We start from the raw sequence: 15,336 nt of genomic DNA, 5'->3' as shown, positions 1-15,336 counted from the left end.
TGTAATGACAGGATAGGAAATAGCAGTATATTAATATATTATGATAATGAAATCCAATAAAAGACTCGAGATATGTGTAGGTGACAAAACAACAAAACACTAGCAAGATTTTGGAGTTCACAAGCAGTAAATTCTTAAACAAGACAAAGGCATCGTCACGGTCCACTGAAGGAAGAAAAGGAAGGTCGGTTATTATAAATTTGTAATTGGTTAAGCGTGCATGTCTGTCTTCCCTGATCTTTAGCTATCTTTGACCTTTAAATTAGAACCTTAACCAACAACCATCCAATTTCCCCCCCTCTTTGCCAAAGCAAAATTCTCCTAACATAAAAAATAATGCAAATTTTGTTTCTCTCACTCTTAAACCCATTACAACATGCACCCCACGTTCAAAGAACCCAGCTCAAAAAAGAGAGGCTAACATAAAAAAAAAAAAAAAAAACACCATCAAACAAACCACCTCCACCCTTTTCTCATACTCACCAACTCCAAAAAGAAAAAAAGGAAAAAAAAAATACAACTCCCATTTCATTCGTTACTTTGGCTTCCTCTGTGCTACTTTCCTTCTCTCCCACTATCTCTCCCTGCAGGGGTCTTAAGACACCCATGTTTCGTTCTTGCTAGGTTACACCTCAAAAGTTAAACTTTCCTAGGAATAAAAAAGAAAAAGAAAAAAAAGAAGACGACAAAAACATGGTTCGAGCTGGGGAACAAGAGCAGGAAGGTTACAAGGCCAAACTGTTTAATTTCAGAGGGATATTTGAGGGCACTGGTAGGCTTACTAAGAGCCTTAGCGTTGACACTGCTACCGTATTGGAACCTACAGAAGATGGAGCAGCGTCATCAAGAAGTCAAGGATCAAAGCCTCTTAATGATTTAGATAAGATGATTCCCAAAGCAAGGGTAATAAGCAAGGAGGAAATTTCAGTGAAGGAAGCCAAAGAGAAGCTATTGCAAGGTATTGCTATTTGATCTTGTGTAAAAACTAAAAACTTTTCCATGAAAAAGAGAGATTCGAAAATATCTATAATGTTGGTGACATTCATGGCTGGCTTTAATTCAGATATGGAACAGATGAAGGAGAGATTTTCCAAACTGTTGTTGGGTGAGGACATGTCCGGTGGAGGAAAGGGTGTTTCGTCTGCTTTGGCACTGTCAAATGCTTTCACAAACCTTGCTGGTACGTTGACTTTTTTCTTTTGGAATTCTTTCCATAGTTATTGATTTGTAATGAACAAATAAATATTTGCAACATATCCTAATATATTCTCATAATTCATATCTCAATGAAACCGCAGCTTCTATTTTTGGTGAACAAAAGCGCCTAGAACCGATGCCGGCAGAAAGGAAAGCAAAATGGAGAAAAGAAATTGATTGGCTTCTATCAGTCACGGATTACGTTGTTGAAATGGTTCCTTCACAACAAAAGTCTAAGGATGGTTCAAATATGGAGGTAACCCTCTTTCTATTTAAATATCTACGTTTTTCTTCCTATCATCATAATAATTGCTATATGATTGAACCTGATTTTTATATTGAATAGATTATGACGACACGACAACGAACGGACCTCCACATGAATGTCCCTGCCTTGCGCAAGCTTGATGCAATGCTTCTTGTAAGAAAAATCATTAACCTTAATTACCCTTTGAGCTAAATGTTGTTTGAATTGATTGTTATTATCTTTAAGAATTGATGATGATGAACAGGAATGTCTAGATAATTTCAAAGATCAAAATGAGTTCTATTATGTGTCAAAAAATTCAGATGATTCAGATCAAGGCAGTGCCAAGACAAAAAATGATGATAAGTGGTGGTTACCCACCCCTAAGGTTCCTGCAGAAGGTCTATCTGATATGGCTAGAAAATTTCTGCAGTATCAGAAAGATTGTGTTAATCAAGTACTTAAAGCAGCCATGGCAATAAATGCCCAAATTCTAACAGAAATGGAGATCCCCGAAAGCTATATTGACTCTCTGCCCAAGGTGAGACAAAAAGAACAGATGAATGCTTAAAAGTTAGCACCTGAATCAACATTGTGACATCTTTTTACATAAAATGGGTTTTTTTTTTTTCTTCCTTTTCTTCATTTACAGAATGGAAGAGCAAGTCTAGGGGACTCGAACTACAGGAGTATAACAGTTGAATTTTTTGATCCTGACCAGTTCCTATCAACCATGGACTTATCATCAGAACATAAAATCCTAGATCTCAAGAATAGAATTGAAGCATCAATAGTGATTTGGAAGCGAAAGATGCACCAAAAAGATTCCAAATCTGCTTGGGGTTCTGCAGTGAGTTTGGAAAAAAGAGAGCTCTTTGAAGAGAGAGCAGAAACCATATTACTTCTCTTAAAGCATCGTTTCCCTGGCCTTCCTCAATCTGCATTGGATATAAGCAAAATCCAATACAACAGGGTAAGAGTCTGTCCTGTGTGAAGCTTGAGTTTTGTTGTTCACTATTTGCATACTCTAGCTCCGGTCTTAATATCTAGACATAACATCATTAATGGATTTCTTTTCATTTGTGTTGCATGAATTAACATGATAAAGGATTTGTTGGGTTGGCAGGATGTGGGGCAAGCTGTTCTAGAAAGCTATTCAAGAGTATTGGAAAGTTTGGCTTTTACAGTACTTTCAAGAATAGATGATGTACTCCAAGCTGATTATCAAATTCAATCTCAAAATCTATCAGGGAGAAGGAGAAGCTCAGTTTCAAGGCCTTTTAGAGAAGAGATAGACAAGGCTAGTGCAGAAGCTGGTTCAATGACATTATCAGATTTTATGGGTTGGGGCTCTGATCAAGGTGAAGCAGACATGAAGAAGGACCCCTATGCAATTTCGGATGACTTATGCAAAGACGATGATGATCCAAAGCAACAAAAACTTCCAACCATAGTGACCAACAAGAAGGTGTCATACCTGGAGACCTTGGGAGTCATGAGAAGCCCAACATCGCGTCATTAAAAGCACATTAGACTCAGAGGTGTTTGTTGGATTCTTGATCAATTCTTTCCTTTTGTACATAAGAATGAACATACAAAATCATCGGCTTTGAAGCATTGTCAGAGATGTATAATGTATTATCCTTATAAGAAGGATTTGTAGTAGTCCCGTAGCCACCGAGATGTGATTTTTTGACAATACCTACCACAAGTAGTCATGTCTGTCCTTTCCCGTGACCTTTTAACTCACCTTTCCTTTCGGTGACAGTGTTGATGTAGAGATCATGCTGTATTGATTCACAGGCCAATTCGTGTAACATACAACTTGTACTAGTTTTGCTTTCCATAAATTAGGATCATGCGAGGAAATCAAGTCAACTGCATTAATTAGAAGATCTTGAGTTTCATTATTAGTGGTGATCACTTACTATTAGGTTAATTTTTAACCTATGAAACATCGACACTGACACGGATACCGGACACGACACGGACACGGACAAGTGGACACCTGTCAAACACATCAAACTCAACCCTGACACGGGCGTCGGTGTCGTGTCGGTATCGGTGTCGTGTCGGACACTGGACACAGTAAGGGACTGAGGTGTCCGTGCTTCATAGTTTTTAACTAAAAAACTCTCTTAAAGTTGATAAAAGTAAATAATCATGACTCTATTGGACCGGAAATGAACATAATTTAATAGAAGTAGGCTTTAGGCGTACTTACACATTGTATGCAAATAGAGATATACATGTTCAATTCAAGAGAAGAAGAAGAAGGGGGAGGGGAAGGAGCTAAACAGATGGAATTGGGAAACAAAATTAGATCTTGCCACGGGGACCTGGCTTTGGTGGAAGTTGTGGGCCCTTCTTGATTGGTAGAATGTCACCTGACGCTGTGGCACTCAAGTATGCCAGGGTGGAACCACCTCCCAGGATCAAAAACTTTAGTAACAATCCCCTCTTTGTGAATGGAGCGGCGAATGTCTCGAAGAACTTGCTCTGCAAATCCATATCAATGAGACTGATATTATATAAGTTTGCATTTTCAATCAAGGACTAATAAGTTGTTCGAGGGAAAGAAAAAAAACATAATCTTTTGGGCTATTCATTAGTGAGAGTCATAGGATAATCCATGAATTGGACGTTAAATATCACTTTACGTTCACTACCATGTGAATGCACAATACAAGCTTTAAATACCACACCTGAAACTATTTCTTAGTTAAAACGAATAAATAATATAGAGGCGCACAGAGGAAAAACAAACCTGAAGAGGGTTGTAGGGTGAAGGTGCATCGGAGCCGTACAAGTCCCACTGACCAGTAGTGTTGCCTAGATCCTCCAAATCAAAGTACACACTCTTGTCACCGTACTTTGCTACAACGGCACCACTCCTGTAATATTAAACTTTCACGTACAATTAGAACCTATAGAGACTTTTTTTGGTTTTCGGAAAACATGTATATAGAACAAAAAGAAGAGGACTATGCATGCATATTGATTTAATTAAATCTCCTGTAGAGTAATCATAGTGCAATTTGTTCACCTGAAATTCTTGGGTCTGAAGCTCTGGCGAGAGGGCTTGAAAGAGAGCTTAGTTCCAGCAAGGCCCTTGACAGTAGATGGTTGAACAACAGCTAAGCTTGCCAGAGAAGCCATTGCTTTCTCTTTCTGTGTGATCACATGCAGAAATGCTTTGGTTTTGATATGTTTCTTCAATCTCATCTTCATTGCCACGTGGCCAACTTCATTTATTTTGTGCAGATTTTGTAATTCATTCATGACATGCCACATGGTTCCAACATGGATAAGCCTATCCACTTGGTTAAATCTTTGTAAAGATACCATAGATGTAATTTTTTTTTTTTATATACATGGGATTAGTTTATTTATACAGCTTTAGCAAATTAATTTGATATCCGGCCGGTTACAAATTTTTATACCATGAATTAACTAATTTTAAATTTTAGAGTTATTATTATAAAAAAAATATTTTTAATAATATAATAATTTATAAATGTAGTTCAATTAAATTTATTTATTTAATCAAATAGTAAGACACCAATACGATTTATAAAACAAATAAACATTTATATATGCACTATAAAGTAATTTATCTTGCTTATACATATAAACTAAGACAATGTATTATATTTTTGTAATAAAAATTTTTTTGTATAGTATTTAATCAAAATTGTCAGTATTTTTTTAAGAGGATGTTGAAATCTGTGGTATTTAATTGAAACTTTGTATGACCAATAAAAAGTTTTTTAGTATTAAAAAATAAATACAAATTTTAATGATTATTTTGTGTGATAAATTTTGAGTGATTTATGTGACTTTTAGTAAGATATATAAATATTGTTATTAAGATTTGGTAGACTTTTTCTTCTTCTATTACACACTTTCTTTTTTTTTATAAGATTACCTTTAATGAGATTTTTAAACTAAAAAATCCTTATATTTTTTCTTAGGAGTTTTTTATGTTGAAGATTGGATTTCAGAAAAAAAAAAAAAACTTTGAAGAATTACACTTTTTTTTAATTTATATATTATTTTTTAATACTATTTGAAAAAAAAAGAATTTTTTTTTTCAAATAATATTCAAGAACTCAAATTGAGTTCTATTACTAAAACAACAAATGACAAAAATTCTTACATATGAAACATTATCATAAAACCTAAAAAAGTGATTCAAGAAATGGAGTCTTCCCCTAAAAACCTTTAAATACTTTGACTTTTTTGTGCTCAATCAAAATGTATAATGAGTATCCTATTTCATAGGAGGTGTATTGTAAAAACATTTTTCATATTGTGTTGTTTTTTTTAATGCAATTATATTTATGTGAATCGCCATTGTTTTATGCTTTTTTTGTTGTACGATAGAATTAACTATTAAAATATTAAAAAAATCAAAGGTAGTTGATACATAAAAAAAAAACTTTTTTTAACATATAATATATTTTTTAAAAATATATAAGCAAATGTCATTCATATGTTTACATGTAAATATTCACCTCCTAGAATATGGTCATACAGGAAAATTCTAACTCAACCAGTAATCTGGAGAGAGAATTGTTAGCGATACTTTCTTATTAATATACATAATTATTTTTAAAAATAATATAGGACACCAATCTAAAATTTAAATTCATCTAAATTAATTTCAGATGTGTTAATGATACAACATAGATGATGAACAGAACAGTCTTAGTATTTTTGGTTAGGTAATTTTTAGGAATGACCTTCTTTAAAAAATAAAATTAGATAATTAAATAAATTAATATAGAGAAGATGGTGCAGCGTGCACCGCAGTGGCACAGAATGAAAAGAGATAGAGATAGAGATAAATATATGGTAGAGAAGAGAGAGTGTGAGTGCAGTGATAGAGATAAGAAAATGTGGCTTGTGCAGCTCTCAACCCCATTTCTGAACGGACATGGTCATTCCACCACCCTTCTCTCCAAGCACAGTTCGGCGGTGACTCAGACCCACTGGGCCCCACCGAGTTTCCTGCCTCAAATCAATGCGATGAAGACAATGCAGGGGAGAGTGGTGTGCTCCACCAGCGACAAGACGGTGGCAGTGGAGGTGGTGCGGCTGGCCCCTCACCCAAAGTACAAGAGGCGCGTGAGGAAGAAGAAGAAGTACCAGGCCCACGACCCCGATAACCAATTCAAAGTCGGCGACATCGTCCAGCTCCAGAAGACCAGGCCCATCAGCAAGACCAAGGCCTTTCTCGCACTCCCCGTTCCCAAAAGGCCCTCCAGCAGGCCCGAGGCCCAGCCCGAGGAACTTTCCATTCCCTTCGAGTCCCAGCCCTAGAAGACTCCAGAGTCACACCTCAATTTCACTCTCTCACGCCTACTTTTGCATTCTCTTTCGTGCTTATGTGTTGTAATTTGGATGCTGCTAGTATTTTGTTACTGCTCTATTTTTTACCTTCACTGTATGTGCAATTCTCATCATTCTAGCTGACTGCTATCATATATCATCGTGTTTTTCTTTCATTCATCATTGTTTTAGTGTTTCTGAGGGTTTTCTGATCTAAGTTGCTCGGTGTTAATTTCCTGGATTCGCTGAATTGAGGAAATTTTCTTGTTTAATTCCATACAGAAATGAAGTACGAGTGCGACTTGCTGAGAGTGGACAATTTGGTGCAAACCAAATGAATGAGTGAAATTGAGAAATGAATCTTGTTTAACTCTGTTATCGTGAGAGCTTTTATTATTGCTTATTGCACCCTTTAAATATGTTTGATGAAATGTCTGATATGGCTTTTGATCAACCTTCAATTCAAATGTCAAGTTATGCTTATGGCTGTGTTATCTTTGAAAACTTATTGTAACCGACAAGTTTTTGATGAAATATTTGTTTAGGTTTCTGATGGCCTAGTTTCTATGATAAAAATATCTTGACTTTTCTTTCCCTGTTGAGCTCTTAATTTCCCCTCTCCTTGTAAATTATCCAACTCGTTTTTCTATTGATTACTTTTACAACATACTGAACAATAGTACTGTGGTCAATAAAATGAAAATTCCAGTTAAATTGTAGTAATAATGTGAATCCCTGGATCAAATGCAGTGATCTTGATACAATCCTCGATTGAAATATAGGACTCCTGCGGCCTTGCCTTGGTTGATCAAATGGTACAAGAGGCCTCCAAGTTGGTTCTACTTTACTTTCGTATAAGGTCATTCCTACAATTACATGTATAGTCCATGGTTTCTTTGTTTTGCTCCGTCTGCAACGAGGCACTTGGTTGTAAGCTTTCTAACAGGAGCTTGAAAGGGGAAAAAATTCACATAAAGAGTGACTTGATGGTAATGGCAACCAAATTATGCAAAATGTATTGGATAAAATAGCATGGCACATGCATGGGACAAAATGAGATGAATACTGACCAAGAAACAAGGACCTGGTTACCCTTGTATTGCCTGCATAATTGTCCGGGATTGTAAGTTTGTATTTTGTAACAATTTTTTGTGGAAGAATTTCCCACACCACACCTAAATTAAAGCCTAATAACAAATAACACTGCCAAGGTGCCAAACCCGACACTAAATATATTTCCCAGAGAGTAACAAGCAAAGTCAGTTTTTTTTTTTCTATAACAATAATTAAGACTACTGACTACTGACCAATTTTGTGCATGTTTAGATTTCAGTTTGAAAAGCTCAAAGATATTTCTACTTTCGAGGCAAGAATTTCTACCTGGTGAAGCCTCGTTTTGACAAATGAATATTTTTCTTTAGTTGGAATTTTCTTCTTCCTTTCTTGTTTTGTTGTTCTGGTAAGTCCATTTTTTTGGAAATTTGATTGGTTTTATCAACCTGATATGCACAGTTTTGGATGCTTATAATTTGGGTTACAACAATACTGTAACGTTTGTTTCCGACATAAACGTGAACTGTACAGCTTCGTGAAGATTGTGTAAAAGATGATTACATTGTTAGAGCAGAACTTGGGTGTGAAGTAGTTCACTATCCTTTTTAGTCAATAATTCCAATCTGAGCCATCAAACCAACCATGTAAGGCAGGAATAATCAAAATTACTACAAAAAATACCAACTGCATGAGGAATTAACAAATGATAATTTCTATACTCGCCATACTTAATATCTAGGTTCTAAAAGCTTCTTGTCTATCTTTCCACCTACAGAACTGCAGATACAGATATACAAACTCAACCAACCCTCCTTGGTAATGGAATAATGATTAAAACTAACCCAGAACAGAATAAGGGGACAAACGCAAGCTATTTTTGCCAAACCGAATACCATCCAAAAAGGGAATACAGAGCCCAAGATTATCACAGCTAATTAAAGTCTATGGCTCTCTATCAAGTGATTATCTGATTTTAACTAACCATCTTCACATTGTAAACTTGTTCTGATATTTCTCAATGTACAAGATACAAGAGTGTTGACCGAGTCCACAGATTCCAATGTTAACTTGGCTGTGGGAGAAGCATTGGTAAGAATCTGGAATGCCATTGTAAACAAAGATCCTCCCTCAGTATTTTTTTCTTCCTGCCTTGAACTAATCACCAATGGCCTTGACTCAAGACCATCAGGAATAATGGAGAATCCTGAGGGCAGTATGGCAAGATTGCTAGAATCACATCCTGTCATCACAGACTGAATGCCAGTAATGTCCACACAAGCATATGCCACCATTGACTCATAAAGGTTTGTGCAGCTATCTTGCAGTATCCACACACTGTTTTCTTTCAATTTAATTGTCTGCCAAATGAGACGAGTACCATATTTCACTTAGAACCATGTTTTTTTTACCTGAATACACTTTGCATTTTCATTTCGTAAGGTATTGAAATTTGAATCGAACCAAAGCAACTTACTTGAATGGCTACGGCATTGCCTCGGTCTTGTCCTTTGGCTAAATTTGCAATAGACTGCACTGTCCCACCACTTGACATGATGTCCCACTGAGATAATGTGATACATATCAGGACATTTAACCATTCAAATTATTAACCAAAATTGACAAAAGGGTTAAGAAGGAAAGGAGACAAGAGAGTGGTACTTCAGTTCGGCGATTTTCATCCCTCAAGAAATCAAACAGAACATTAGGTGAGACAGGCAACCATACAGAACAAACAGCGCACAATATCAACCCAAGAGGTTCACCAGGATCGTTCAAGTTCTTTCTAGAACTTATCCTTATGTCTTCTCCAGTTTTACTTGTAACCTTAGTCCATGCGTGGATGCTTGACGCGCCAATTGCATGGCAGAAACTCCATGTCATTCTTTGTGCCAACTTCAGAATGCTTTTTCTCCCGGCCAACGTGGCAACACCTAACATTTTGTCATGCAAAACTCTTTTATTTTATAGCTGCTCCTAAGTTAAGTATTTAATAACAAAGTAGTAACTTATTAGAATTTAGTATTACTCACCGGTTGAATCCTTCATGGGAACATTTGTTGCCATGAAGAAAACTAGACGTTCACATTGAAGTTGTAGAGTCGCAATCCAATGCCTGGCCCCAAAAGCTAGGCCACTGTTCACAATGGTGCGATACATTGAATGGACTGCACTCTTCTGGCATTCCGAGTGCTCCACCCATATTACCTATAGGTAAAAACAAAGATCAAAATGTAGTCTAGTCTATGCTGCATTTTTTACTTCAATAGTTCTAAATCCCCTTCACCAATTCTTTTAATTACTAAACTAAAAAAATGTTTTTATGTTCACAAGATATTAACTATCTTCGATCATTTTATTAACACAATAATTTTATTGTTTTGCATCTTTCAAGTGATGATTATTGATTACTAATGGTGCCTATGAAAGTGCATCCTTAACTTGCACAATGTCCACCGACAAAATTAGCTACAATGGTCACACTCACACTAACTAGCATACTAGTAACACCCAGTTGCTGTACCCATCCTCTATTTTATTTTATTTTGATCGTAAATTAGATTGCACTGACTGTAATTTTTTATCTGTACGAATCAAAAGAGATTTACAACACTCACGCTTCTTGCTCAATCAACATGAGCTAGAGCCCTTTGGTTTTATACTTACTATATATAATGACCAAGGGCTTTCCCCAAAAAACAAAATATTGAGGTTGAAAATTTTATGGGTCCTTTATGTAACATAGGTGTAAAGCAATTATATTTAGGACTTGATTTTGTACATACTTTGCAATGGCCATTGGACTTGTCCTCAATAATGCAACCAGAAGGGCGTTTTCTGCATTTCACGAGGGACGCGTCAATGTTGTCTTCTACTTTGTCTATGGATACATCAACGATTGCCCACTGTTCAGCACTCAACTGCTTGCAGAAACGAACAAAATAGACTTCTCTTGTGGGAACCATAGGAGTCAGCATTTGAAGCTCAGCAAACATCTGCACCCAATACAAAATTAAGGTTTAGACTTTATAGTTTTCTTGTCAAATTAAACTTTGTGCCTTTAGTACTTCCAAGGCAAAAGTTTCACTCTCCAGTGTCCACATCTTAGAACTTCCAACGAGGCCATGCTTGTCTTTCTATGTTCAAGAATTTTAGTTTATATTATGGAATACTAGAAGTAATAAAACACTGGTTTATGTGCTTTTTAGTTGGATTTTAGTCCTTGAGAGGAAAATCTTTTTTTCATAAAAGAACACGTAGAGACAAAGAGAGAGACAGATTCCAGCTGGACACATACATTGGATAAGATGTGGGGAAGTGAGAGGAAAATGCCAACAGTTATAAATGGTATTCGAGCTTTTGTATATTAGTATCTTTTTAAACTTTTGTGTGACTTTGTCTATACTTTGTGTGATATAAATAAAGGTCGTGTTTTAAAGACACGAAAAAGTCATAAGCACTTCCATTTTGGAACAGAAAACAAATGCATGGGTTAAGAACCGTAATTTCTATAAGCGGAAGCGTAAGTTTACACATGCAACTCAAATTGTTTACCTAAACATTTATAACTTTAGGATGAAAAAAATTCATATGTACGAAAACAGCTTGAAACCACCCTTTCTCTTGTTTGTCATGGTTGGACCACTGAAAAGAAATTCCATATCAATAAATCCATGTCCTTTTTGTTTTACAACGGGAAATAAATTTTATTTGAAACACTTGGTTGAATGAAAGTGATTGAGGTTATATATATGACACAAACTAATTTTTCTTTTGGCATTTCAATTTAGTGTATCTGCCTAAACTTTTAAGTTTTATCAAACCTTTCATTAAGTAGGCCCCGACGAATTCAATGTAGGAGAACATAGCTGTATAATAATAATAATAATAATAATAATAATAATAATAATAATAATAATAAAAGAGAAAATAGTTGCAGGCACGTGGAACGGAAGCAGTTTGAGCAGGTACGTTGTTCATCACTTTTTACATAATTTTTTTAAAGATGGTATTGGTATGAAATAATTTTTCCAAAGAGAGACTAATCTTTGTTAATAATTGTGAGTGTAATCATAATAAATATTCTACTTCCAACATGATTTATTACATATTTAAGAATTAATTAGAATTTAAATTTTTAATCATTTAAATAAGAGATTAGTTATCACTTACGCTGTGATCACTTTTTACAATATTATTATTAGTATTATCATTATTATTATTATTATTCCACAAAAATTCAGTATACGGTTTGTGGTTGGTGAATTTAGTGTGTGATGCGGATTATTAATTACTGAAAGAATTAGGTAACCATGTAAAACAAAAACTAGCAGAGTGGTAACATTTTCCCCTTACCAGTTGCACTGCACCATTCCTGCTAAGACCCTCTCCATTGCATATAACATCAACAGTTGCCGCCTTAGATATCAAACACGGAAACATTTCCTTCCACTGATTCTGCAAGAAGCATAACAAAGACCTTTTACAAGTCAAAAGGAAATAATATTTGATTCTAACCCACAACTTAATCGCGAAGTATTTTCATATAAGAGACATTTTGTTATAAGAGATTAAAAAAGCTATTTGAGACAATCCTAATTAATATTCATATGGTTCTTTTTTTCTTTTTGAATCACCTGTATCTTTTATGTGAGACAATTCTATTCGGATAGCAAAGCTTTGATTAAGTTTGAATAATTATATTGTAATTTATCCACTAGCTCAGTGGTTATTCAAGAAGCATTCCACACGCACATAAAGGTATATATCTTATTCTTACCACATCTAGAAAACTTTGGACAAGACTAGGGAGATCCACAAAAACAACTGCAGTGTCTCTTGAGGCTTCAATGGATCTCTTTGGCTTTCCACTACTGCTTGAATTTTCAACTGCAAACTCCTTAACATATTCATCATAGTTAAGAATTTCGCGACCAGTCTCGAAGCTACGAAGCCATAATGGTTCCCCCACGGTAGCCATCTTAATGAGCTCCCCCATTGCTTGGTTTACTATGTCCATTATCCTTGACTTATCAAGTCCAAAAATTCCAGTGTAAAAATCCAAAGAGCTTCTATTCTCTTGGTCATGGCCAGAAGAACATGAAGGGGACGTTGACCCTGGTGCGTATTTCCCTAAAGCTGCTCGGAGTTTCTCTACCTACACACACGTGTTGCTAGAGAGTGTAAATCTTCAATATTGATTTTTTCTTTACATGCATATCAAGGAAAGTAATTAATAATGTAAATTAAATTCAACCTCAGCTTTTAGTTTGGCATTTTCAATACGTAGTTGTTGTTCTTCAGTTGGCATGACACCATCTCTGCTTGTGGTGGGCACGCCACAGTTGGGGCAACAAGCTTTGTTTATGGTCTCTCGTAAGCTCTTATTTTTCTCCTTTAGTTTCTCTATTTCTGACTTCAACAAAGAATTTTCATGACGCTCTTGTATTGCCTGCAAAAAGCCAATTACATATATGTGTATATAATAATGTATATATATTATTATTAAACTCAAAAGAAAAAACAATTATTAAAGAAAATGAAATGGAGTTGATGGATTAACTGGATATGTGGGTAAGTTAATAAATTTAAATTAAATTACCTTGATTTGGGTTCGACGATTTTGGAACCAAAACTTGACTTGCCTTGGGGCAAGGCCTAATTGCTTGCTTAGTTGTTGCCTCTGCTTTTCATCAGGATGTGGTGACTCTTTGAAAAGCCTACAACATTACATTCATGTCAGCTTTTTGATTTACCTTTCACTACAAGCTTCAGTTCTGATATGCAGAGTGGTCCAAAAAATGGGGTTAAAATAATGCAGAAATGATATAAATATGTGTAACAGTAACACAAACTAATCAAGTAGAAAGAGGGCTAAAAAAAGTGGTTTATTTCAAACAAATAAATAAAGCTAGCAAAAGCAGTTCAAAAATAAAAATTTTAAGCTTTGTCTTTTAATCATCGTCCTTTTATAACCATATGATATCCATAAATTTACTCATAATCGTGGCCAGTAGTACGGTATAAACTACGCAGCGATGCTTTAAAGTCTCCACTGGTAACGCTGGCATGCAAATCATTAATTTGATTCATTGATGACCCCCTAAATTACTTATTTATTTAACAACTAATAACATGTGCAAAGAAAACCATCCTACAGGTAACAGTTTCAGCCTATATATATATATAAAGCTGTTTCTTAGCAGTACGTTCTCAATTAACAAATACTACCCGCATACCCAGAAGACACACATAGTGATAGTAGTACTATGCAGGAGGGATGCCATAAACTCAAAGAAAAAGTGTAAGATAATTATAGTAATGCACATTTCTCAACCATGATTAATCAATGTCAAATTGTCAATAGTCCGTTCTCCATCAAAACTAGCTAGTGCTAGCAACAAGACAGTTTGTATTATACTTTACCGGTGAAGGTTATAAAATAAGACGTGAAATTTACAAAGTTTTATATATAATTTCTTATAGTAAATTTGAATATTGCTAAACATGTCTTAACTAAGCAAAGACGCTAATACATAGAATAAAGTAAGATAAAGTATGAATATACTAACGCTTCCATTTCTCTGATCTGGTCAGCAGTGTGCCTGTGATATTTCTTCCTCTTCTTCTTCGTCTTCTTGTTCTTGTTGTCTCCATGGGCATCGTCATCATCTTCAGGTTCAGCTTCTCCTCCTTCGAAGTCATCCTCTGATCTGGATCTCGTGGGGCCGGAGTTCTCGCTGCTAATCTCCTCTAACCTCTCAGCAGCTCCTCCACTCCCTTCTTCGCCCTCCTCCACAGAAGTGGCAGCCTCATCAGCCGCGGCCACCCCAGCATGGCGAAAAATGCCAGCCTTCAATGCAGCAGAGCACGACAAGAGTGAGAGAGAGACAAAAGCACATAGACAAAGAAAGAAAAAAGGAAAGAAAGAAAACTGACGAGGCTGAGAGAGAGAGCTGGAGAAGCAAACAAGTCTTTGGCGTGAGAAGTGGGAGGAGGATTATTATTGTTGGACATGTCGGCGCCCATTGATGAAGGAAATGAAGAATGGTGTGTTTATGAAGGATCAAAAATGGCAGAGAGGCAAGGGGGAAGAGAGAAAGTGACGTAGGAAGTGGTGGATTTAAGACTATAAAAACAAACGCTAAGGATTTTTTAAAATATATTTTTATCCCCCTTATGTTAAATGTGGAGGCTGGTAGGATTGACTGTTAGATAAACAAGACAAAGAGACCCAACTAACAATTCAGCAGTTGAATTTATGCCTCCAACGGTATTTTTATCATTTATCTTACTCAGCTGCCTAAGCCTTTTTTACTATACTTTTGGTCTTTCAGCTGCATTTTATGCTGATTTTTAAATGTTAATTACAACTCAAAGATTTGAGAATATATATTTTTATTTCATGTTTGATTTCAAAAATAATTGTAAAAAAATTAAATATATGAGGACAAAATAAAATCTCAGCAAGAATGCTCTCATTTCTCTCTTACTTCTCACCCATGTAA

The 15,336-nt window shown here is 35.6% G+C and overlaps 4 protein-coding genes across 4 annotated transcripts; 2 read left to right on the top strand and 2 right to left on the bottom strand.

Moving 5' to 3' along the window:
- The first annotated feature begins 264 nt into the window (after positions 1 to 264).
- LOC114376296 (rop guanine nucleotide exchange factor 12-like) lies at positions 265 to 3,354 on the top strand. Its single transcript, XM_028334360.1, has 7 exons — positions 265 to 958; positions 1,064 to 1,180; positions 1,299 to 1,453; positions 1,544 to 1,618; positions 1,710 to 1,985; positions 2,097 to 2,417; positions 2,571 to 3,354. Exons 1-7 carry the CDS (start codon positions 694 to 696, stop codon positions 2,964 to 2,966), a joined length of 1,605 nt encoding a protein of 534 aa, XP_028190161.1. The 5' UTR covers positions 265 to 693; the 3' UTR covers positions 2,967 to 3,354.
- Positions 3,355 to 3,602: 248 nt separating this feature from the next.
- Positions 3,603 to 4,646, bottom strand: LOC114376297 (photosystem I reaction center subunit VI, chloroplastic-like). The gene is made up of 3 exons (XM_028334361.1): positions 4,491 to 4,646; positions 4,212 to 4,338; positions 3,603 to 3,943 (listed from the first exon to the last, which is right to left on the bottom strand). Exons 1-3 carry the CDS (start codon positions 4,601 to 4,603, stop codon positions 3,764 to 3,766), a joined length of 420 nt encoding a protein of 139 aa, XP_028190162.1. The 5' UTR covers positions 4,604 to 4,646; the 3' UTR covers positions 3,603 to 3,763.
- Positions 4,647 to 6,223: 1,577 nt separating this feature from the next.
- On the top strand, positions 6,224 to 6,958 carry LOC114374953 (30S ribosomal protein S17, chloroplastic-like). The gene has a single exon (XM_028332684.1). It carries the CDS (start codon positions 6,239 to 6,241, stop codon positions 6,767 to 6,769), a length of 531 nt encoding a protein of 176 aa, XP_028188485.1. The 5' UTR covers positions 6,224 to 6,238; the 3' UTR covers positions 6,770 to 6,958.
- Positions 6,959 to 8,373: 1,415 nt separating this feature from the next.
- Positions 8,374 to 14,950, bottom strand: LOC114374952 (homeobox-leucine zipper protein GLABRA 2-like). Its single transcript, XM_028332683.1, has 11 exons — positions 14,768 to 14,950; positions 14,401 to 14,681; positions 13,431 to 13,548; positions 13,086 to 13,280; positions 12,609 to 12,986; positions 12,185 to 12,286; positions 10,615 to 10,824; positions 9,862 to 10,036; positions 9,491 to 9,762; positions 9,306 to 9,392; positions 8,374 to 9,189 (listed from the first exon to the last, which is right to left on the bottom strand). Exons 1-11 carry the CDS (start codon positions 14,855 to 14,857, stop codon positions 8,809 to 8,811), a joined length of 2,289 nt encoding a protein of 762 aa, XP_028188484.1. The 5' UTR covers positions 14,858 to 14,950; the 3' UTR covers positions 8,374 to 8,808.
- Positions 14,951 to 15,336: the final 386 nt, after the last annotated feature.

This window comes from Glycine soja, chromosome 11, assembly GCF_004193775.1.
Source record: "Glycine soja cultivar W05 chromosome 11, ASM419377v2, whole genome shotgun sequence".
Taxonomy (NCBI): domain Eukaryota; kingdom Viridiplantae; phylum Streptophyta; class Magnoliopsida; order Fabales; family Fabaceae; genus Glycine; species Glycine soja.
This window is presented reverse-complemented; position numbering and strand designations above follow the sequence as displayed.